The sequence below is a fragment of the Ochotona curzoniae genome, unplaced genomic scaffold (genome assembly GCF_017591425.1).
Source record: "Ochotona curzoniae isolate NIBS_2020 unplaced genomic scaffold, NIBS_Ocur_1.0 scaffold_1852, whole genome shotgun sequence".
NCBI classification, from domain to species: Eukaryota; Metazoa; Chordata; class Mammalia; order Lagomorpha; family Ochotonidae; genus Ochotona; species Ochotona curzoniae.
In genome coordinates this window covers 628,335-646,693 of record NW_024467087.1, presented here as the reverse complement: position 1 = coordinate 646,693, position 18,359 = coordinate 628,335, and the positions used below count along the sequence as shown (strand labels likewise).

The following is an 18,359-nucleotide window of genomic DNA, read 5'->3' as shown; positions in this document are numbered from 1 at the left end:
TGGGCGCCCTATGGGAGCATGGAAGAAAGAAGAATGCTCCTTTCTCACAGAACCCTAACATGTTAGCTCCATTGCTTTGGCATTTGTCCTAAGTGATTTTTAGTGCAGGTAACAGGATTCCATGCCAGACAATGTCCGCAGTTACTCCAGTTGCACTATGTGCTCCAGCCTCTTCCATGAGATAGCAGTTCCATGAAGTAATGGTGAGCTGTGGCTCACACTGGCCACCAGCTGCCCCGCACTCCCTACCACAAGTAGTGCTTCCAAGTTCTGTCCTCTTGTTGCAGGGAGTTGTCACTGCTTTTCTTTTTTTCTGAAAATGTCTTTCAGTTATACTTCTGGAAATGAAATCTTTCCTTCATTCTCTGCAGATGAGAGATTGAACATAGTTATTACCTCCATGGCACCTGCCAATATGGGAGGCCTGGGCTGGGCTAAATAACATTGCCTGGCAACCAGCCAGCATGCCTGGTTGGACTAGGCCACAATACCCTACTGCAAGTGCTAAAGCAGGTGGTAGGTCTTAGCAGGCTGGGTTGAAGTACCCACCAAAATGCAAGAGAACCATATCTGGGGGCAGATTCTGTAGACTTGTGGGCTCACCTCTGTGGGACTATGGAACCCACAGGTTTATACAAATTGCTGGAGGCAGTACAGATCAAGCCAGGCTGGACCACAGAACTCACTTGCCAAGAACCCATCTGACATTCATGAGAGCTGGGGCAGGGCTATAGAATCTAGTAGTACATTCAAGGTCCAAGACTGAGAGCAGACTTGGCTAAGAAGGGCCACTACCCCCACTAGCATGTATGAGGTCCATGACTAGAAGCAGCCTGGTAAGAGAACTTGAGGGATTCCCTTACTAGGTCTCAGTTCCCGCTGTAGAGCACAAGAGCCAGGGCTGGGGGCATGCCAGATCAGGCAAGTCTGTAATACTCATAAGCATTTGTTTGGGCCGGGTCTGAAAGAATTCCAGGCTATGTCAGGTCTCAGCACCTGATGGAACACACTAGAGTCAGGACAGGGTGTGGTGTGTGCCCAGATGGACTAGGCTGCAACACTTACCAGCAGGAGTTGAGACTACAGATAGGCTAGGGCGGACTGGTTCAAAGCAGCCATTAGCATGCCCAAAACCTAGGAATCTTGGTTGGCTTTTCTGTGTGAGACTAGCCACACAGGAAACAGATGCAACTCAAAGCAGAAAGAGACAAACAAAATACGTATTTTAGCCACCTGATATATTCTCACAGACAAATATCCCTCCAGTAGAAATAAAAGCTTGAGAAACATAGCCTGAAAAACACAGCAGAAGATAAGAAAGGTAGAAAGGCTCTGAGTACAAAGTACAAGTGTTTACATCAAGGTGGTGGTTGCAAGGATGGAAGAGAGAAGATGCAAGTAGAAGTGGACTAGAAATAAAATAAGAAACATGAGTACTGAATGCTTATTTTCGATTGTGATGAGTAGTTCCCATATAGAGTATAAAGATGATGATGTTCTGGGTTTTGCTGAAGTTGAATGCTGTTAGAGCTCTAGGGGAAGAGATCTGTGATAAAGCCACATACTCATCTCTGAAACTTAAAAGAGATGTTGGAGTTTCAAAAAGGAAAAGTTAATATTGTGCAGAGAGTAGATGGTGACAGAGCTGAGAAGTTACAAGGGTCTAGGGCACAGTTTGAGAAGCGCTGACATTAAACACTGTGAGAAAAGAGAAAACTCAACAGGTGCACCAAGTGATGGGAAGGAAACTGTGAGGGCTCTCCAAGGAGAAAGTGAGAGATGAGGACAAAGTGCAACGCACACATGGGTGTAGGTTCTAGGCCTTGTATTCCTGTGACTTTCAGCAAACCCAGCTCTCTGTTTTACCTGCATTCCTTTCCTCCTTGCAGTCATTCTCTGCTTGTGTCAACCTTGGCACTGTGTGACATTTCAGTTTGAGAGCTGGCAATCCCTGTTGCATCATTAATGGTGCCAAGCAACATAAAATAGGCACCTCTCATTGTCTGTGGCAAACAGTGTGCTGAATTATATTGGAGCAACCAAGATGGCACAGAAATAACAAGAGCCTTTTCAGATCCACTATGGCAGGCTAAGTGAAATTTTCACATGCAGAGAGCTACTTTCACACAGAAACATTTCTTGTAGGACCAGAGCATTCAAAGACAGCTGTGTGAGGCCTCTGAAAGAGCTATGGATTAAGCTTCTCTTAGGAGGATAACTTTCACTGATAATGCAGAAAGATGAGTATGAGATAAGACAACAGAAGTGCCTCTAATGAAACTTTGAGGCATAGCTGACAGAAACAGGGCCTATGCTGGAACTGGCTTAATGGGTTCAAACTGGAGCCATCAAAGACCTCAAATACCTCTTCAAAAAGCAAAACAAAACAAACAAAAAATCTAGAATAGATAGAGAACAACAAGGAAATCTTAGAATCAGACAGGAAACAGTCAGCATGGATTCACTTATACCTTACTAGGTGGGGACACAAAGATTAGTTACTCCTCACTAGGGTATTGAAGATTTCTCTGCACACCCCTCCTAAAACTGTTCTACACCTAAACTGTTGACATATGTCTTATTAGAGTTATAAGCCAGTCTAGACTACCCGAAAAAAAGTCAGGTTCAGCAAAATTATGCTTCAACGCTATAAAATGCTAAATATTATAATGAAAATAGACAGGAGTCAGTTGAACAGTAATCTATAGCCATTTTAAGATGTATAGAACCCAGTTGTATATAAACTAAAATTGGTCAAGAGATGTGGTTAAGAACTTGCATTTTTTTTAACATATTGGTTACTTAATACTATGTCAATTAATTCCATAACGTTATAAATTGTTGCTGATGTTATGTTGGGGCTTTTAATTGATCAGGATGATACTCTGCCGGCTCTACCTTCAGACCAGAGATGGTCTCCCCAACAAGCCGTTGAACTTATCTGGACAATAAGATGCTGGACTCTATGCTTGGCAGATGCTTGCAATGAAGGAATCTCAACTGAGCTTGAACTGTGGTAATGCAGCAAGGTGGAGGAATCCACCATGGGGGGAGGGTTTGGAGAGGGCTGGGGGCAATCCCAGTCCCTATAAAACTGTGTTACATAATGCAATGTAATTAATAATAAAAACAAAAACCAAACAACAAAAAACCAGCAAAGATAAGTATTGGCTTTGCTTTCACCATATCAGGGGCTGCTGACATGTTTTACCAATTTCTTTTGTTTATCTTCTCCAGAATCTGTTATAGGCAGGAGAAATTCTTAAGTATTAGAAGATCTTAGTATGCTACATGAAGGCAATTTTTAAAAATGACTATTATTTTAAATAGTCGCCCTACATTTCAGAACATCTTCTACAGCAAGTACTCAAGGCTGTAGACATTCAGGATAAAGCAGTCATGGAAAAATGATGGGTCTTAAAGGATGCTTATAGAACAAGGACTAATATCTGTATTGATCAATGGAATCTGTCATCTCTAATGGTGGTATATTCACTGAAAGGGATATAATAAGCATTTACATGTAGACTACATGGTTTCAAAATATTCACTGGGCAATCTACCAACACACAGTATCTGGGAAATAATAAAATATAATCTTCCCCTCTTACAAAACATTCCAGTTGCAATTTGTTTCCTTCCAATTTCACTCATACCTCATACTAACTGATAAGCTTTCCTGTTTCAGAACCTAATAACTTACCATATTAATTAGCATCATGTTGTGACCCAGCCATCGGCATGGACTAGAAATAGTCTTGCTCCTAAGATGGATTTATTTAATGATAATGGGAGAGATTTCTTAGCCTGGGATAGGCAATGCCTATGTCCTTCATCAGCAGGAAGTGGTTACAGAAAGTATAATGAATATGTGTCTTTCAATCACCCTTAAAGTTAAGGTTCAATGGTCAGCGGCCTAAGGTCAGGGGCCTAAGAAGGCCTACATAGCCAGTATGTCACTAGAGCTCCTGCCTGGGAGCAGACAGGTTAGGAGCCTGAAGCTTGGTTCCTAGGCAGGTACCACCATGTAAGGCCAGGGGCCTGAAAGGTTCTAAGATGTCATACCCATGCATACCACCAATACATTAGACTAGGCATCTGATGCTGAGGTCCTGACATCTGGGACACAAATCGGCACTCACATGGGATCCTGGCACTGTGTAAGGCAAGGACTCCAGCCACTAGGCTACCACGCTGAGCCCCCAAATTAAAGTTGAAATTGAAAACTTTCATACTTATAAAAACACCATTAAGGAAGTGTAAAAGGTCTGATGTTGTGGAATTGCAAGTAAAGCTGCCCTCTGAAATGCCGGCATCACGTAGGGGCACCAATTTGAGTTCCAGCTTCTTCACTTCCATTGCAACTCCCTGCTGATATGCTTGGGAAAGCAGCGGAGGATGGCTCAAGTGATTATGTCCCTGCAACCCTGTGAGAGACTCAGGAGAAATTCCTGGCTGTCAGCTTCAGACTGACTAACCCTATCCTTTGCAACCATTTGAGGCGTGAGTCAGCAGATGGAAAAATTGTCCCTCATTCTTTCTCTCTATACGACTACCACTACCGCTACTACTATTACTACTGCTGCTACTAATACTGTTACTAACACTGCTTTTTGGCCTTTCAGTTAAATAATACTTTGAAAACAGGAAAACTTTAAGATGTGTAATATTTGAAAACCACGTTTGTGATGAAAATCTGTGTGGGGAACAAAAGCACCTCTGGAAAGTCAGTAAGAGTAATCAAACAGGGTGATCAAAGTGAGCGTAGATTTGAACAAACACTTCCTCAAAAAGACAGAAACTCAGAATTATTGGCTATTAGAGAAATGTAAATAAAACCATAATAAAATATAACTGTCTATTAGAATGGCTAGAATTGAGAAAGCTGTTTATACCAACCAAGCGTTGGTGAACATGTGAAACACTGTAATTCTTACAACTGGTGAGAATAAAAAAAATTGATCATTTTTCAAAGCAGTTTGACAAAAGTGAGTTTCTTAACAAAATGTAAACACACATTGAACAAATGATATGGCCATATGACTTACACATGTCTTTAGAAATTCAAACTGAACTATTGTGATACAAATAAAATTCGCTATTTTTTTTTCAGATACAGGCACAGCACGTTATTTTCTACAGAAAGTTGAACATAAATGTTCTGATAAGTCAAAAGTAAAAGGGTAAAACTACAGGCTACACTACTAACTGAAAGAAAGCTAGAAGAGTTCTATTAATTTCAGAGAAAGTATATTTTGGCACAAAAAGTATCAGTGGTAAATAAGTAAATACTCCAAGACACAGTCATCCTAAACATGTATGCACTTAACAACTAAATGTCATAATACACGAGCCATAATACGATAGAAGTCAAAGAACACAGACAAATCTACAAATAGATTTGGACACACCCCTGCAGTCACTAATTGACAAACAAGGTGTAGACGATTTTAACAGTACCATCAATCAACTTGGTATGACATTCCTAAAGGTTCCGCCAGTAACAATGAATACCTATTCTTTTCTAGCTCACATGGAACATTTTCATGTTTCATAACCCATAAACCATGCCTAAAATGCAAAAGTATAAAAATCATATGATGCATATTCATCTCTTGACATGGAATTAAACTAAAAAAATTCCAAAAAGACAGCAAAAAATGGACATTTGAAAATTCACACAATTTTAATTTTGTTATGATGAAAGAATAAGCTCAAAAGGGAATGTTTTAAAAGGTTAATTAAATTTCAGTGAAAATACGTTATTTAAAATGGTAAGATAAAAAGAAACATTGATTGTTGAGATTTTTATGGCTTTGAAAGCCTGTATTTAAAAAAACAGATCTGAAAGAAATAACCTGGGACTGGCATGGTAGCCTAGTGGCTAAATCCTCACCTTACAAACACCAAACTCCCATATGAGCCCTAGTTTTAATCCCGGCAGCCCTGCTTCCCTTCCCATCCAGCTCCCTGCTTATGACCTGGGAAAGCAGTCGAGGATGGCCTAAAGTCTTGGGACCCTGAAAATGCCTGGGAGACCTGGAAGAGCTCCTGGCTCCTGGCTTCGGATCGGCTCAGTTCCAGCTGTTGCGGCCGCTTGGGAAGTGAACCAGTGGATGGAAGTGTTTTATGTTTCTCCTTTTCTCTGTAAATCTGCCTTCCAATCATAGAAAAAGAAATAACCTATTGTTGAGCCACACGAATCTAGAGAAAAAGGGGACCATTTTAAGCTAAAGCAAACATAAAAAAAATTTGAGCATAAATCAATAAATTTGTAGCAGAATCGAAAATATGAAGAAAATCAATATGCTTCTTGCCTTGTTAACGAGAAGAAAAATACAATATCAGAAATTAAATTGGGGTTGCTTTTATTGATTGCTAGAACAGAGGCCATCCCCAAGAGACATAACCCAGCTCCTGTTCTTAACCCTAGGAACCTCACCCCTCTGCCCAGCAATAAGACTAGACCAGGGGACCCACGGTATCGAACCTCGCTCTTAGGGGAGAAGATGCCGGTCAGCAGAGTTTGGGAGCACAGACTCTGCCAGAGAATGTCAGGAGCACGTGGAAGAGTAAAGGAGTTTCAAAATGTAGGCAGTGTTGTCCACCTCTTTCCTCCACTGCCCCCACTACTGCTGTCGGGGAAATCTGGGACTTAGATTTGTGTTGATTGGAAAGCCGACACGGATGTGCAGAGTACGAAGATACCGGCCGTGACAGCCAATAACATGAGGAGGAGCAAGTGAGACCTGGGGGGAAGCGGGATAGATGGGCCCCTGGTGGGTGGAGACACTACTGCTCCCCAGAGAATCCCCATCCGCCCCTGCTGTGAGGCATTGGAAGCCCTGGGCATAGCAGCCGGATGTGACGTACCCTGACTTCAGATTCGGCAGTTGGAGAAGACCGTCTAAAAATGCGTACCTCTGTTATTCCGTGGGAGCGGAAAACAAGCTGTGCAAGAAGTCAAGGTGAGACATTATGTTGGGGGAGGGAACCCAGGAAGCCCCAGGCCCTCACTGGGGCCCCGGAGAACCCAGGTCTACTGCTCTTCTCCTGGCCGTGCCCCGCAGGGCCGGCGTGGGGCGCTGGGCCCGGAGTCTCCATGGTACATGTTGCGACTCTGCATGGCTCTCCCTGGAAGGAAACGGGGAGGAAGGACCAGGGTGCCCGGAGGTTCGGGACAGGCCCTGAGAGACACCACAGTGAGGGGGTCCCCGTGACCCCAAGACTGGGGCCCGAGGCCACCGTGCCCTACGGTCAGCCCTGGGAGGAGCTTCACGTGGGCCGAGCTGTGTGGTCCCTCCGCGGGGCAGAGACGGGAGGGCCTTCCTCTCAGACAAGGGGGAGGGAAGGAGCCAGAAACAGGGCCCACGGTGGACTGAGGGCCGCGGCCTTCCTGTTCTAGAAGGAAGGGGCAATTCTGCCCCTGCTCTCGGTGCTGGGAACCCCACACAGTCCCTCACGTGGGCCGAGCTGTGTGGTCCCTCCGTGGGGCCCTGAGAGAAGGGAGGGCCTTCCTCTCAGACAAGGGGGAGGGAAGGAGCCAGAAACAAGGCCCACGGTGGACTGAGGGCCGCGGCCTTTCTGATCTACAAGGAAGGCGAAATTCTGCCCCTGTTCTTGGTGCTGGGAACCCCACACAGTCCCTCACGTGGGGCCGAGCTGTGTGATCCTTCTGTGGGGCCCTGAGAGACAAGAGGGCCTTCCTCTCAAGACAAGGGGGGAGCTAAGGCTCCAGAAACAGGCCCCGTGGTAGACCGAGAGGGCCGCGGCCTTCCTGTTCTAGAAGGAAGGTGAAATTCTGCTCCTGCTCTCGGTGCTTGGAACCCCACACAGTCCCTCACGTGGGCCGAGCTGTGTGGTCCCTCCGCGGGGCAGAGAGATGGGAGGGCCTTCCTCTCAGACAAGGGGGAGGGAAGGAGCCAGAAACAAGGCCTGTGGTGGACTGAGAGGGCCGTGGACTTCCCATTGTAGAAGGAAGGGGCAATTCTGCCCCTGCTCTCGGTTCTGGGAACCCCAAAGAGTCCCTCACGTGGGATCGAGCTGTGTGGTCCCTCCGTGGGGCCCTGAGAGAAGGGAGGGCCGTCCTCTCAGACAAGGGGGGGAACTAAGTCTCCAGAAACAGGCCCCGTGGTAGACCGAGAGGGCCGCAGCCTTCCTGTTCTAGAAGGAAGGCGAAATTCTGCCCCTGCTCTCGGTGCTGGGAACCCCACACAGTCCCTCCGTGGGGCAGAGAGACGGGAGGGCCTTCCTCTCAGACAAGGGGAGAGGGAAGTATCCAGAAACAGGGCCTGTGGTAGACTGAGGGCCGCGGCCTTCCGGTTGTAGAAGGAAGGCGAAATTCTGCCCCTGCTCTCGGTTGTAGGCAACCCCACACAGTCCCTCACGTGGGGCCGAGCTGTGTGGTCCCTTCGTGGGGCCCCGAGAGAAGGTAGGGCCTTGCTCTCACACAAGGGTGGGGCTAAAGTTCCGGAAATGGACCCTGCGAGGCGGGAGGGCCTTCCTCTCAGACAAGGGGGTAACTAAAGCTCCGGAAATGAGGCCCAGGCTGCGCACAGAGGGAGACACAGCCTTCCTGTTCTAGAAGGAGGGCGAAATTCTGCCCTTGCTCTCAGTCCTGGGCAACCCCACACAGTCTTGCATGTGTGGTTGAGTTGTGTGTTCCTGCTGCAGGGGTCCTGAGAGACAGGAGGGCCTTCCTCTCAGAAAAGGGGTAGCTAAAGCTCCGGGAACGAGGCCCAGGCTGCACACAGAGGGCCTCAGCCTTCCCGTTCTAGAAGGAGGTTGAAATTCTGTCCCTGCTTTAGATCTTGGGCAACCCTACACAATCCTGCATGTGTGGTTGAGCTGTGTGGTCCCTCTGTGGGGCCCTGAGAAGGCAGGGCCTTTCTCTCAGACAAGGCAACCCCAAACTTGTCAGCCACCATGGTGAGGCCTCAGGGACAAGCGGGAGGGGGGAGCTAAGGCTCTGGGAATGGGGTGGGATAGAGCACTTTGATCCTGGGAATTACTGTTCTGGAAGGTCCAATGTGTTTATAGAGGGAAGAAATCAAATCATGTGTGCTTGATTTTTGTGTGTTTTATTTTTTGAAAGGTATATTTTCAGAGAGAGAGGAAAGAAAGAAAAGAAAAGAAAAAGAGAAAAGAAAATTTGAGAACTTCAGTCCTCTGGTTCAAACCACAATTGGCTGAGAGCTGCACTGAAGTGGAGCAGGTGGTAATAGAACTGGTGTCCATATGGGTTGTCAATGCAATTTAGCCACTGCACTGGCCCTATCCTCTATGGTTTTAAGCTTCAGGTTTCATGGGATAATTTAGAGAATTTTATCCCATACAACAAAAGAGTCCCACATACCCCCTTTTCTTTCAACTCCAGAAAGCCTTTGGCAAGACTGCAAAATTCAGACCTGTGTTTTTCCCTTCCCTGCATTCATTTCTAGCTATGGATTTTCAGGGTTTTGGTTAAAAGGGGCTGGACTCAGATCGGCGGAGGAAATAGTTTCTGGTCCTGCTAAAAACCAATATGCAGGCACTCAATGCAATAGAAAGGGATATTAGTGACACTGCCCCTGCTATAAGAATTGAGAGAGGGTAAGAAGGCAAAACAGTATGGAAGCTTTTGGATTTTGCTTTGAGGATAGGGCCTAAAGGATGCAGGGGCTTTTATTACAAGGATTCAGATCCGTAAAGGAAGGGGTTCCAGGACCTGCCAAGGGTCAAGATGAGGACCTCGAATGACAGCTGAGAGGTTCCTGGAGTCCAAATCAGAAGCTTCCCCTCCACACATACTTAGTGTCTGGGACTCCCGTCATCGATCCTGCGTGACTCAGGTTGGAGTGATGAGTTGCAAAGGGCAAGGATGTGTGATTTTTCTGGCACCTGCCATGAAAACCTGGCAGAAGAAAGGCTTCAGCACAGAGGGTGAACTCAGTCAGCAAGGGAAGATTTCTATGCTCTGTCATCAGGATGAGGCACGTGAGGAGGGACAAATGGGACTTGTGATACCGGAACAGAGTCTCATCTTTTCTTTTCCCTTTTGTCAGCCATAGGAGGAGGAGCTGAGGTATGGTGACTGTGGTAACCTTTCATTTTTGTATTTGGTGCTTCATACATTTAAGTGAGGCAGAGATTTTAGGAGAGTAGCCTCAGGTCGATAAAAGAAAGCCTTGATAGTCACGCAGGTGGTAACACTCAGGTCACGCCCAGGACACACAGGTCCATCACATTTGGCTACTTCTTGCTGTCGCCACTTGGAAATACGTCCAGATGGGGGCCCTTCACTGCTATGCGACTTTGTCTTGAATTGGCAGTGGGAGTGGAATCCAGGCTCTGCTAGGCGAAAGAGAGGACCCTGAATGAGTACAGAGTAGATAATCTGGTGCAGCACAGTGGGGATGTGGCAGGGTCTGACCTTGTAATCCCAAATCTGTGGGGCTTGGTGTGCTTCTTTTAGTCTTCTAACTGAGGAGCCCTTGGTTTTATCTTACAGGAATTCCAGAAAACCTCCGAAGGAGGTCTGGTCCTGGGGCAGTGCCTCCTGTTGACAGAGCAGCCACGGTGCAGGAATTGCCAGGAGTCATGGTAAGATGTACCACATGAAAGTGGACCCAGTGTCCCACAGATCCCAGAACAGAGGGGATTCCATAGCTCCCAGCCCCACCCACACTGCTGTGGGCCTGCTTCTTGTCTTCTGCTGTCTGTCTCACTTCCTCTTTACTTCTCAGGGGACCATCGCACCAACAGGACAGAAGCCCCATGATGTCTCCATTCATGACCCAATGAGAAGGCCTGTAAGTGAACCTTTGTCACTGTCCCTAAGGGTGTGATTCTCAGCTACAGTTACTTAACCCCGCCTCTCTCCCCTAGGTGTTTGAGTCCCCACCACCCAGCTGCTATCCCAGATCCTTCCTGATGCCACCCCCCGGAGTTCCCATGGATCAGGCTTCAAAGAAGAGTGGCAAAAACAATAATTCCAAGCTTGAGGAAGGCCTTGCTCAAAGAAAGATGGAAGGCTTTCTGGATGCACAGGATCTTGAGGCTAAGAAGGAGGTTGCCACCTCTGTCTTCCCCTCTTGTTCTACCTCCTATGCTTCTTGCCCTTTTCTGATCCCAAGGAATACGAAAGGAGATTCTGCTGTTGGGGGCCCAGTTACCATTCAGGGTCCCCGTAGAGCCTCTTGCTCTGCCACCGCCACAGTTACCTCATCAGCCCAATTAGATCAGGGCTCCAGGATCCAAGAAGAGCAGAATCTGGGTTCTCCAAGGATCCAGTCAGATGCTGAGTCCTTGATTAAAGAGATCATAGATGATAAGGTGGCTGATTTTGTGCGTCTCATGTTGATTAAGTATCGTATGAAGCAGCCAGTCTCCAAGGCAGAAGTCCTGAATCGTATTGTCAAAAACCATACAAATTATTTTCCTGTGATCTTTCGCAGAGCATATGAGTGTATGCAGCTGGTCTTTGGCATTGATATAAAGGAAGTGGGCCCATCTGGCCACTCCTATGTTCTTGTCCCTACCATGGGCCTCACCTATGATGGGAGGGTTGGTGATATCCTGAACATGCCCAAGATTGGCCTCCTGATAAATATCCTGGGCGTGATCTTTGTGGATGGCAACTGTGCCCCTGAGGAGGATATCTGGGAAGTACTGAATGCGATGGGAGTGTATGCTGGGCAAGAGCACTTCATCTATGGGGAACCCAGGAAGCTCATTACCCAACACTGGGTGCAGGAAGGATACCTGGTGTACCGACAAGTGCATGATAGTGACCCTCCTCGTTACGAGTTTCTGTGGGGCCCAAGGGCTCATGCTGAAACCAGCAAAATGAAAATCTTAACGTTTCTGGCCAAGGTCAATGATACTATCCCCAGTGCCCTTCCTACATGGTACGAGGAAGCTTTGAGAGATGAGGAAGCCCGAGCCAACGTTGCAGTGAGGCCCACTGGGTGGGCTGAGGCACATGCCAAGGGCATGCCCGGCACCTTCTGGCGCAAGTGAAGTATGAGGTAGATTTTTTACTCTGTACTTGAAGAGAAAGAGACTAGTCATTACTCTGAGTAGTAGAGAGGCAGTCTGGGGCTTGGGAGAATAGAGTGGAACATCTTTGTGTTCGTGTTCTGACTTGGAAACTTTTCTTTCTGTTATTTTTCAAATGTTGATCCTTTTAATGGAACTTACAATTGTCATCAAGTTGTAAGTTTGAAAACTATATTGCTTATATATGTACCATTGTTTATCCAGATGGAGTTGTGTTTTTTGTTTAAAGAATAGGAAATTTTTGTCTTGAGATCTGTGCCAAAATAACGTGACATTGAAGTAAAAGATGGAAATGGAAAAAATGTCAGCAGTAAAATAAACAGTTGAGAATTAAAGTAAAAGATAATTTTTGTCTTCCTTTATTGCTTGTAGTGTGTTCGGGGGGTAAAATTTATATACATAGATCTTGATAGCATATTGAAATGAAAATTAAACTGTAAGAAACAAAGCCCTTCTCATTCCTCACTACATCTGCTCCCTGGAAGGGCCTGTGTTGGGCTGGAAGTGCCAAGACAGGCTACGTTCCTTTTTGTCAGCAAAAGGGTCCAGCAGCAGTCCTGATAGGAGGAAAATGGTGAAATGTCCTCTGAGACCAAAAGAACTAGACAAGCAGTGGTAAGCTGTTGGGGTTCCAAGAGAAGACAATCAAGTGTAAATGCTCTGAGTTGTGGGCTTTGTGAGACTGTTTTCCTTTGTGGGAGTTTGGTGTTGTGAGACTGGGTGGCAGCAAAGCCCACACCATCAGATAACAGACCTTAAGGCTATTAAAAAAAAAAAAGTCTGGAATTTAGCTCTCTGCAAAGCTCTTTCTTGGTGTCACATAAAGCGAAGAAGAATATGAACCTCAGTTAGATATGAAAGGTTTCCTTGGCTTTTGTTCCAGTGATGTTGAACACAGAATAAGAACCAAGGGATTAATAGCATTTTATGTGAAAGACTTTCCTGAGACAGAAAGATGTCTCTTCCAGGAAGAGAAGGCCCAAAGCTGGTGGCAGATATTCTTTTGGCTGGGTGGGAACACCACAGTGGACTATTTAGAAAATTGTAACTAGATCATTTTTGGTGTAACTTAGGCTATAGTAAATAATGGTGACATTTTGGTGGTATTGCCAGTAGTGGTTGGAATGTAAAATGAAGTGGATGGTAGGGAAGAAGCTCATGCTCGATTCAAACTCCAGCAACTTTGATCCATAGGCAATGGGAAAAGATTCCTCCAAATCTAGATTTTGAAATATGTCCTCGCAAGTGGGAATATTACTTGGATTTTATTTGTGAAATTTCATTGTTTAACTAATCGTTCCATGAAATGTTGGCTGCATATTTTTTAAATAAGTCCTGGAGAACAGAACAGCCAAAATAGCATTCCAAAGTGATTGGGCCATGGGTCCGTTGAGATTACAGTAACAGCCACCTGTCGGGCGTGAACATTTCAGTGTACTACAGGAACTGCAGAGAGTGCTTCAAGTACAATCTACACATTTTCACAGTCCTACTGCCATGGCAGATCAGACCAATTATAAATTTGAGTAATCTGAGGCTCACAGACTTTGAGAATTTTTCCAGAACTTCTGCTAGTATATGCTAGGGCTCGGAGAAGATCTTGAGCCCAGAGTCTGAATTCCTCTGAGGTCTGTACTCCTTTCCTTCCTGCTATCCTGAGTCCCGCCTGGTACACTAACACATCTCTCATTTGAACGTCATGGTGTTTTTGACAGTAGGATCCCAAAGGAAGCTAATGTACTAAAACAAGACCAAAAAACATTGACTAACAGTCAAACACGGGCGATTGCTGTGGTTGGATCCTTCAAAGCTGACTGTTCCCAGGTACAAGAATTTCTGTCCAACCCCAGAACCTTCTAGCATTGCTGTGCCTTTCCCATGTTCTCTCTCCAGTGCCTTCATTTGGAGCCTGGCCTACTGACTAGTTCTTCCATGATGCCCATCATCTGTGGAGGCTGCGCAAAATTGCCTACCTTCCCCAGACACACAACATCGCTACTCCCTACAGACGTCTGCTGACTGAGCTGTTGTTTACCCAGGAATCCCTGAGGTACAAATTGCTCTATCTACATACTAATTCAGGTGCTACAGGTACCTGTTTTCTAGTTTATCTACAACAGTGTTTCTAAGTGTTTTCCAGCTGAACTGTAGGTAGATATTTATTTGGAAGGTTATATCTCTTTACATTTGTAAACATTTATTTATTTATCTGAAAGGCAGAGTTATAGAGAAGGACAGAGAAAAGGAGAGTCAGGGAGAGAGATCTTCCAAACTCTGGTTCACTCCCTAGATGGCCCGAATAGCTGAGTCTCTGCCAGGCCAACGTCAGGGACTATTCACTTTTGCATTTTAAGGCTCATCAGCAGGGAGCTGGATGTGAACTGGAGTAGCCAGGACATAAAGTGACACCTTTACAGGATGCCAGCCTCAAATGTGGTGGCTTTATCCACTGTGCCACCATGGTGGCCCTTATCTCTCTGTTTTTGATGTGCAACACTGAAATTAGAGGGTTTTGAAACTGGATACTTGAAAACAGATATTAATGAGGTGCTTTATTTGCCACACACCTCTGAACACATACACAGATGAATGGTCAAAAAAAAAAAAAGAAAAAACTTTCTCATGAGTATTAGACAAAGAAATTCTTTGGAAATCACTGTAAAGGTTTATTGAAGTTGCGTTACTGTCTCCAGAAGGTGAAAAGAATTCCCTGAAAGACTTCCTCCTTCTCTCCTCCCACCCCTTTCTCTCTTCTCCCGCTCCCTCTCTCTCTTTTAATGTTTTTACTAACATAGAATGAACAGTTTGCATATAGGTCATGGATACAATTCTAAGAATATAATGATGTTTCCCTCTCTCCCTGCCTGCCATATCCTTCCTTTTTTCCTTTTCTACTTATAATGTTTGCATTAACACAACTTTAATTACTTTCTAGACCCTGAGCTTAACAGTTCACTGATGAAACAGCAAAGCAGATAAAATGTTTAAAGGCCATTGTTGTTGACAGTTTTACTGTTATGTATTAGATTTTTTTTGGACTTCATATATTTTACAGAAAAATGTAATGTTTGTGTGTTTTGCTCTGGCTTATTTCACTGACTGAACATAATGTTCTCCAGTTGAATCCATTTTACTGCAAAAAATCAGGATTTCATTTTTCAATGGATGAAGAGTGTTCCATCATGTATCTGACTTTATTTTATTTTGTATCTGATTTTATTTTATTCAGTCATCATTTGATGGACATCTTGCCTGATTCCATATCTTAACTACAGTGAATTGATGTAGTATAATTGATTCAGTGTCATGGCGGTGGTATTCTTTTAAGTGCAGAGGGACAGTAGATCCCTATGAAAGCTTAGTTTTAGTTTCCTGAAGAATTTCCACATTATCTTCCACAATGATTTATCAGTTTAAATTCCCATCAGCACTGTTTTGAGTTGCTATTTCCTCCACATTCTTACCAGTATTTATTTATTTTCTAAAAAGCTTTATTTTTACTTGAATAGCAGATCTACAAAGAGAAGGAGAGAGAGGTAGAGAGAGAGAAAGAGAGAGAAAGAGATGTTTTTCCATTCACTGGTCCACTCTCCAAATGGCTGGAGCTAAGGTGGTCCAAAGGCAGCAGCCAGGAGTTTTTCCAGGTCTCCCACATGGGTGCAGTGGCCCAAGAATTTGTACCATCCTCTGATGCTTTCCTAGGCCGTAGACAGGGAGCTGGGTGGGCACTGAAGCAGCCGGAACACGAACTGGAACCCGTATGGGATGCCAGTGCTTTCAGGCTGAACCTGTCGAACCACTGTGCCACCCAATCAGCATTTATTTTTGCTTTTTGAATGATAGCCATGCTTACTGGGATTAGGTGATAATGGTTTTTATTTGTATCTCCCTGACAGTTAGTCATTTGAGAATGTATGCTTGTGTGTGTGCGTGTGTGTGTCTGTTGGCAATTAGTTGTACAGTCTTTGAAAAATTTCTGTTCATGTACTTTACCCATTTCTTAGCTAGATTGCTTGCTTTTATAAATTTCTTTTGGTTCTCTCTCTCCTTTTTTAAAGATTTATTTTTATTCCAAAGTCAGATATACAGAGAGGAGGAGAGGCAGAGAGGAAGATCTTCCATCCGATGATTGATTCCCTAAGTGGCCACAATGGCCAGTGCTGTGCCAATCCGAAGCCAGGAGCCAGGAACTTCCTCCAGGTCTCCCACAGGGTCCCAAGGCTTTGGGCCGTCCTCAACTGCTTTCCTAGGCCACAAGCAGGGAGCTGGATGGGAAGTGAAGCTGCCGGGGTTAGAACTGGTGCCCATATGGGATCCTGGCATTTTCAAGGCGAGGACTAGACGATCATGCCAGGCCTGAACCTCTATAAATCTTTATTTATTCTAGCTAGCATACATATTAGTCTTGTTTTTCTGTTGATTCAGCCAGTCTATGTCTTTTAGTTGGATAATTTAGTCAATTTATATTGAATATTTTTAAAAATTTTTTTAAAGATTTATTTTATTATTTTTTTTTATTGGAAAGGCGGATATACAGAGAGGAGAGACAGAGAGGAAGATCTTCCGTCCGATGATTCACTCCCCAAGTGAGCGCAACGGCCGATGCTATGCCAATCCGAAGCCAGGAGCCTCTTCCGGGTCTCCCACGCGGGTGCAGGGTCCCAAAGCTTTGGGCCGTCCTCGACTGCTTTCCCGGGCCACAGGCAGGGAGCTGGAAGGGAAGCGGGGCTGCCGGGACCAGAACCGGCGCCCATATGGGATCCTGGGCGTGCAAGGCGAGGACCTTAACCATTGCGCCACTGCGCCAGGCCCTAATATTGAAGATTATTATTGATAACTAAGGACTTATTTCTGCCATTTTTCCATAAATATTTCGAATGTTTGTTTTGGTTCTTCTTTGTTATTTTACTAGTGGTTTTCAGCTTACATAGTCTTTCATAATCATGTTTTTCTGTAATATCTGTAACTATTATAAATAAGGCTGGCGGGGTGGTGACAAAATCTTTGAATTTTTACTTATCTTGAGAAATCTTTATTTCACTTTCTTTTATAAATGAGAGATTTGCTGGGTAAAGTAATTTAGATTGACAGTTCTTTACTTTTAGGGCTCAAACTGTATCTTTCCATACTCTGACAAACTGTCTGAGAATTCTGTTGGCATTCTATTCAGAGATGATTGAAATGTTGGCATTTCTCTCTTGCATGCTTTAGGATTTTTTTATGCTTTGGTTTGAAAGTTAGATTGTGATGTGTCATGATGAAGGTCTTTTCTGATAATGCCTATTTGGTTTTCTGTGTGCTTCTGATGTGTGAATGTTTGTGTTTTATTTCTAATTGGTTCAATTTTCTTCTGTTTGTTTACTGAATGAGTGTTTTCAAACCATTGCATTTTCCATGCCTTCAGGATCTCATAAGACTTTCATATTCGATTATTTCTTGGTATCTTATAGTTTCTGAACATTGCTTTAATTTTTCTAATCATTTCCTTCTTTCTAAAGAGACTTGTCTTTTAGTTTGAATGTTCTTTCTTCCTCCTCACTAAATACATTCATAAGGCTTTCCTTTGTATTTTTAAATTTTGTTTGTTGAATTCTTCATTTCTGATAGTTTTGTTTGATTTTTATTCAGTGTATTTCTTGTTGCTGGATATCTTGTCATCTATGGATTTCCTTATATCATGAAACTGTCTATGGTTTCTAAAATAATCTTGTAGTCATTTTTTTGAATTCCTTTTCAGTCACTTCATCTGTCTCCCTGTGTTCACAGTTCAATATTAATGGATTATTGTGTTTGATTGGGGGATCATATTGCTTTTCATGCTCATTTTTCTTTTGGTTATACATTGGTTTTTATGTAGTTGGGGAATAATCGTTTTTTGTCTCCTTTCAAGGCTTTGTCTTGGAAAGTATAAATCTGTGGTTCCAGGGAATGCCTATGGCTTATGCAAGAGACAGAGGTGTGCTGGGTAGGACCACGGAGCTCTGGTTATCATTTTTTAAAAAAGATTTATTTATTTTTATTGGAAGGTCAGATATACAGAGAGGAAGAGAGACAGAGAGGAAGATCTTCCATCCGATGATTCACTCCCCAAGTGGCCACATCAGTCAGAGCTGTGTGGATCTGAAGCCAGGAGCCCTGAGCCTCTTTTAGGTCTCCCATATAGGTGCAGGGTCTCAAGGCTTTCGGCCATCCTCGGCTGCTTTCCCAGACCACAAGCAGAGAGCTAGATAGGAAGCAGGGCTGCCGGGATTAGAACTGGCATCCATATGGGATCCCGGCACAAGCAAGCCGAGGATTTAGCCACTAGGCTACTGCACCAG

General features: G+C 44.4%; 1 protein-coding gene across 1 annotated transcript; it reads left to right on the top strand.

Annotated features, from left to right (window-relative positions):
• Positions 1-6,913: 6,913 nt before the first annotated feature.
• On the top strand, positions 6,914-12,000 carry LOC121169438 (melanoma-associated antigen 10-like). The gene is made up of 4 exons (XM_041000035.1): positions 6,914-6,968; positions 10,490-10,581; positions 10,725-10,790; positions 10,867-12,000. The coding sequence occupies exons 1-4, from the start codon at positions 6,914-6,916 to the stop codon at positions 11,998-12,000; spliced, it is 1,347 nt and encodes a 448-aa protein (XP_040855969.1).
• Positions 12,001-18,359: the final 6,359 nt, after the last annotated feature.

Coding starts and splice junctions, on each gene's coding strand:
- LOC121169438 (XM_041000035.1), top strand. CDS start 6,914: ATGCGTACCTCTGTTATTCCGTGGGAGCGGAAAACAAGCTGTGCAAGA. Junction 6,969..10,489: donor AAGCTGTGCAAGAAGTCAAG/GTGAGACATTAT, acceptor TTTATCTTACAG/GAATTCCAGAAAACCTCCGA. Junction 10,791..10,866: donor ATGACCCAATGAGAAGGCCT/GTAAGTGAACCT, acceptor TCTCTCCCCTAG/GTGTTTGAGTCCCCACCACC.